Here is a 6,000-nt window from a genome sequence, read left to right as displayed (position 1 = left end):
TGACGTTGACGACAAGATCCATAATTCTTATATGTGTTGCGTCATCAAACTACGCCTTTGTTATTGTAAAGAGGTTAGCGACCCCTAGTGGAGAAAAATTCCATACTGTGGCTTTAAATAGTTACTGATTAGCTAGTGAACTACAGTTCGACTGAGCGCTACTCACTTGTTCATTAATCAGAGTTTCTTGTTAGTTAGTAGGCTATACTATAATGTTAATAGTGCGTTATGCTTATCTTCCTATGTAGTTATTCATTAATGAAGGAACAGTATTTTAAAGTGTTACCGAATATGGATTTTAAAAAAAGTATACCTTTTCTGGGTCAAAATAGACTCGAATGCAAACGAGTTTATGACTCGGGTATCAAATTTATCCCAGTTTCCCAGTAGTAAATACCGACTTGAGAGTGCATTCACATCCGATTTTCAACTTGGAAACTTGTATTTACGATTATTCCAATAGCACGTAAAGGCAACATTAATCCTGTAAAGCCTGACATAAGAAGCCTGACTTTTAAGTATTTTCCTCTGTTTTATTCAGAGGTTTATTTAGAAATTCTGAAAGCTTGTAATGTAAATAAATGAGATCTTTATAACAGTATAGCAGACTGCTTCCATAAAATGCATATAAATATCAGTTTTCACTTGATATCTATATGTCTTATAATAAGATGATATTGAAATGCTTAGTTTTTTTATCAAAGCATTGCAGTTTGTATCAATACAATAATGATTGAGAAATGAACAAATAAACATTCCTCAAAAGTCTGTTGGATAATTTTTGATATTCACCTTTTAACAAAATTGATGTATATTCAAGTAAACCTAAATTGCTTTAGTCTAGTATATGTTCATCTTGAAATATAACTAAAGTTATTCTTATTTTTACCTTTTATTTTATGTAAAATTATCTTTTATAGGTTTATTTTTATGTACTCAAGATTTCACAGCAAAAAAAAGGACTTGAAGGTGGACTTCTTGCCAAAAAAAGCATGAATTATCAATCAGACGACAGAAGGACTGTAGTAGATTGTGTGCAACTAAGTTTCAGCAAAGTTTTGATCATGTTGATTATTTAGAGTTCTCAGAAATTAGCATATTCATAGGGTTAAGAAGTATTTTTATACTCGCTTGTAGAGGAAATGACAATGGAATAATAGTCACTGAGAGAGAAAGCGAGATAGAGTTCCTTGGAAGAGAAGATCAGTCAGGAACCGTAATTGCGCAACACGTATTGTGTGGGAGTCTCTCTCTATAAAAGGGAGAGTGCCGGCCTGTGTTAGACTACAGCAGACGCTCACTTCACACGTTTACTGGCATTTCTCTGCACAACACTGATTCAGAATGATGAAGTTCACCGTAACAGCCTTCGTGTTTCTGATCTGCACCGCTGCACTGCTGTCCACAACAGAAGGTAAGCAGAATATAACATTCATAATGATGTTTTAAATCAATTCATTTGCAGATATTTACACCAACTCTCTCTCTCTGTCACTGCAGGAATGCCTCCCATCAGCAGGCGCTGCCAGTGCATTCAAACACATTCAAACCCACCAATTCATAATGGAAGAATACTCTCGTTGAAGGTGATTCCTGCTGGACCACACTGCAAAAATGAGGAGATCATGTGAGTGTGAAACTTACTAAAACAACACTTCAAATACAGACACATTATTGCTTCCATCTGTCAAGGTTCCACACTCCTCTTCTTCTTCTTCTCTTCATCATCTCAGGAGTTCACATGTGTGGTGGACACTTGTTGATGCTTTTTTCACTAATTTGAATGATTTAAGCCTTCATATTAAAAGGTCTTTAAGATCATTAGAGTGGCTGGTAGCGTGTGAAAATTCATAACTGGTGATGATACATGGATGTTTCGTCTGAATGAATGAATTTGAGGCTTATTTTACTCTCCTTCATGTTGTTTCAAACCTGTATGGCTTTTATTTTCACCAGATGTTTAGCAGAATGCCTGAGCTGTTCTTCTGTAAAAATAAAATAAAAGGTCTTGCTTTATATGGAAAAGAGCAGCTTGGATATTCTGCTATAAATAAATACTTTTGTATTACACAGAAGAAGAAAAAAGTCATACAAATTTAGAAAAGCATGAGGATGATTAAACAATGACAGAATGTCTATTTTTTGAGGTGAACTTCATTTAACAATAAAGTCGTGACTTACCAGAATGCCATTTATAATTCCATACAATGGTGTGTAAAAATAATAATAACAATGAAAAAGTGTCATTTTATAGATTTTAAATAGTCATACATTTGTTTCTTACAGTGCTACATTGAAGAAAGGAATGACGTGTCTCAATCCTAGAGTAGACTGGGTGATTTCTCTCAAGAAAGAGTAAGTTTGTCTATGATGATGTGTCACACTTATTATCTGTCTTATTATTATTAATGTAAGTTCATTCAAATCATGCTAATGGTTGAATTTTAATTAATATTTTTAATCTCGGACACTGCGGCACGTTTCATCCTTCAGACAGTAATGTAATGTGTGTCTCTTCATGTTTGCAGAATGTGCAAGGGGAACATCAAGAGCCAGTATGCATATACCTGTTCTAAAAACACAAAGAGCAACTGAAGTACTATAGAATTTTTTTTTTTTAATTCATCTCTTGGTGAAGTATTGAATGTGAAAACATGCTTTTTATAAAATGTGAATTGATTTTTTATTTATTTTTTACTGTAAATTTTTCTGACCTTGGTTTTTTATTATATTTATTGTTATTGTCTCATTAAATTATGTTGATGTAGTTTTGCATTGGTTTTGAATGATGACACGCTTATACTAGCAATAAAATGTTTTAGTTGTCTTAATGGATATTTTTGTTGGTTTTTATTGTGCTTATTTTTTCATCTTGCAATACATTACCAGGTTACTGTACATTTAAACATGAATTCAGTATTATTCCCTGAGCTATTCACCATCATGTCATTCCAAACCCGTATGACTTTATTCTGCAGGACCCAAAATCTTTCTTTTTTTTTTTTTTTTTTTTTTACATGCAGTTACAATGAACTGAGACTGAAGATTTCAAGCTTTCAAAAGCATCATAAACATGCAGGCCCGGCGCCACGAGGGGGCAAAAGGGGGCATTGCCCCCTCAGATCTGATTTGTGCCCCCTCAGTTTCATTTTTGTATTTATGGTTACAAATGAAATGTTTAACCTTTTGAGCGGTACAGTTCCATATATGGGATTTTTTTATTTTATTTCAGTGCCCCTGAGAGTACGGTCCCACATATGGGATTTAGAATGTTCGGTTACGTGACATAACGGCCAGATTCAAACTGTGCTTTCGCGCGTTGGTTGGCGCTGAGCCAGAGTCGGACGCGCTCAGCGCTGTCATATATCACAACTATGCAGTGTTTTCAACCTCACAATTTTTATTTTAGGTTTCAGACAATTAAATACACATTAAGCACTAGTAAAACAATACATTTGGAGTTTGTAAAATACACACTGATGTCTGTGGAAGCAGCAATAACAATCTATTCAAATATAATTTGCCGACGTGTGCTATTCATCATATCAGACAAACACAGTGGAAGTAACTATAAAGTAGTTTACTCTATTCTTCTATTCCACTTTCTTGCATGTATTTCGGGAGAAATTGATGACTCACAGGATTCTCTGAACGCGGCGCAAAGAAACAGCCATCTCACGTTATAGATCAAGATCAAGATTATTTATAAAGGTTTTTAAATGACCAAACACACTCACATACACATTTTTTTTATCAGATAGTTGATGACATGATAAGCAAGTTTGTGAGTATTTTGAATCAAAAAGGGAAAAGGAAATAAAAGCGATATATCCGCGGTGTGTCACGTGACAAATATGACGCGTTGCCATGGAAACATTAAGGGGGAACGTTCTAAATTCTAAAATAACAGTCGCCTTGAAAAAACTCAGAGTCAGTTAGAATATTAAAATTAAGCGGGAAAGGGTTAATATATGCATAATAAATGAAGCTGGCTTATCTTTTTTTACTAAGCAAGTTATTGTGTATGTGTATTGTTCATTGATGGTATAAAGTTAAGCCCCCTTAACAATTTCACATGCCCCCTCAGTCATTTCATTCTGCAGCCGGGCCTGTAAACATGTAATAAAAATTAACCATGTAACTCATGCATACATCTGAAGCCATTCAACACTGCATGAAAAGACTCAAATCCGGCAAAATACGGGCATGGTAAACTCCTGTGTAATTTGATGTTTGCCGGATGTATGTGGGAAAAAGCGGATCAGAGTAACATGGAACAGTATATTTCCAGATAAACCCGGAAACCTCACATATGCGGACATATACAGGAATCCGTGAAATTTCACGGACATATACAGCTGAAACACTGCTGGGTGTGAGAGGACTGACAACTGTTAGGTGTGAAGACCTTTCATATGTTAATGACTGACACTAACACAGTGCTGGCTGTTCTCAGAGGGAGGGGTGGCTAGGGAGGACTTCAGGGTTGAATTATCTAGGTTAGGCTACAGCAAACAAGCTTTTTGTACAGAAAAATAAATAAATTCTTAAGGCCCTGAAACACAAAACCGAAGTCAAAGAACTAGCAATGACCAAAGCCGACTCTAGGGTTGACTCACGTCGCCTGTGTCAGGGCCTTAAAACCACTGCATGAAAAAAAGTCTCTTAATCAAATATTTTTTATAAAAACAGGACAAAATAAACACCCAGTCTGAACATATACGTTCACAAAAACATCTGAATATTTAATGAAATAAACAAAGGAATTTAATTAGTGCTGGGAAAAAATTAATCGCATCCAAAATAAAATTTTGTGTTTGCATAATATATGTGTGTGTACTGTGTATAATTATTTTGTATGTATAAATACACACATATGCATGCATTTATTTAAGAAATATTTGCATGTATATACTGTATATACATTTATACACAATTTATATTATATATAAAAATATAAATAATTTATATATAAATAAATACAAAATCTTAAATATATACATGCATATGTGTGTATTTATATATACAAAATAATTATACACAGTACACGCACATATATTATGCAAACACAAACTTTTATTTTGGATGCGATTAATCGCGATTAATTTTTTTCCCAGCAATAATTTTTTTTTCCAGCAATAAATTTAATGGAACAAATAAAGAAAAATGAACCAAGCATTTCAGAATATCTCAAATTTTATTGTTAAGTTTTACAAATTGCAGACAACAACATTCGTCACCTTTTTCACAATTGGCTTTTAGCTTGCTTAGTTGGGGACATTTAATTTAATATTCAACAATATTATTGATCTGCCTGCGTTGACACTATTATATGAGATCTGAACTGAGCTGGACGATGACATCACGGTTTTCTCCAAAGTGGCTATACACATTTAAATGTATTTACAACAAAATGAATCACCACTGAACTGACTTAAGCTGGACTGTGAAGCTATTTTCTTCTAGAAACAAACTTTCTTGCATTATTTTCCTGTTATCTCTGTAAAGCTACTTTGAAACAATCTGTATTGTAAAAAGCCCTGTATAAATAAAGGTGACTTGATATTTATTAAAAAGGTAGAAGGAACCTGAGCTTTTCTACTCCACTGAATTGAAGACCGATGTCACTACAGTTAAAATCTCTTGCTGATCCACCTAAACTATTAATGTCTATGAACAAATATGTATTTCATAGACTAGTCGAGTAGTCGATAGATCGACTACTTCAACCACTAGTCGACGCTGTCGGAAACAATCGACTACTCGAGCGTCCATAAACCATAAATGAATTAAAAATGGCGAACGTCACCAATAGACACCACACGTCATTTGTGTGGAAGTATTTCATCAAGGATGACAAAAAATATTGTAATTGGCTAACTCTGCAAGAGGCCGTTCACATATTGCGTCTAAAAACGTGTGGAAAGAGCCCGCGGCCGTGCCGATGTCTCCTACAAGCGCTCGCGCTCCTGTGGCGTCTGTCGTCGCTATGCAACCAAA

The 6,000-nt window shown here is 34.6% G+C and overlaps 1 protein-coding gene across 1 annotated transcript; it reads left to right on the top strand.

Annotated features, from left to right (window-relative positions):
- Nucleotides 1–1,160: 1,160 nt before the first annotated feature.
- LOC308684288 (permeability factor 2-like) lies at nucleotides 1,161–2,829 on the top strand. The gene is made up of 4 exons (XM_081355414.1): nucleotides 1,161–1,414; nucleotides 1,501–1,627; nucleotides 2,287–2,355; nucleotides 2,529–2,829. Exons 1-4 carry the CDS (start codon nucleotides 1,345–1,347, stop codon nucleotides 2,593–2,595), a joined length of 333 nt encoding a protein of 110 aa, XP_081211540.1. The 5' UTR covers nucleotides 1,161–1,344; the 3' UTR covers nucleotides 2,596–2,829.
- Nucleotides 2,830–6,000: the final 3,171 nt, after the last annotated feature.

The sequence above is a fragment of the Scardinius erythrophthalmus genome (assembly GCF_964197995.2).
Source record: "Scardinius erythrophthalmus genome assembly, chromosome: 2".
Lineage (NCBI taxonomy): Eukaryota > Metazoa > Chordata > Actinopteri > Cypriniformes > Leuciscidae > Scardinius > Scardinius erythrophthalmus.
This window is presented reverse-complemented; position numbering and strand designations above follow the sequence as displayed.

Excerpts from the sequence above, each read along its gene's own strand:
- LOC308684288 (XM_081355414.1), top strand. The coding sequence starts at position 1,345 with ATGATGAAGTTCACCGTAACAGCCTTCGTGTTTCTGATCTGCACCGCT. Across the intron at positions 1,628-2,286 it reads TGCAAAAATGAGGAGATCAT|TGCTACATTGAAGAAAGGAA; the intron begins GTGAGTGTGAAA and ends TGTTTCTTACAG. Across the intron at positions 2,356-2,528 it reads GTGATTTCTCTCAAGAAAGA|AATGTGCAAGGGGAACATCA; the intron begins GTAAGTTTGTCT and ends TCATGTTTGCAG.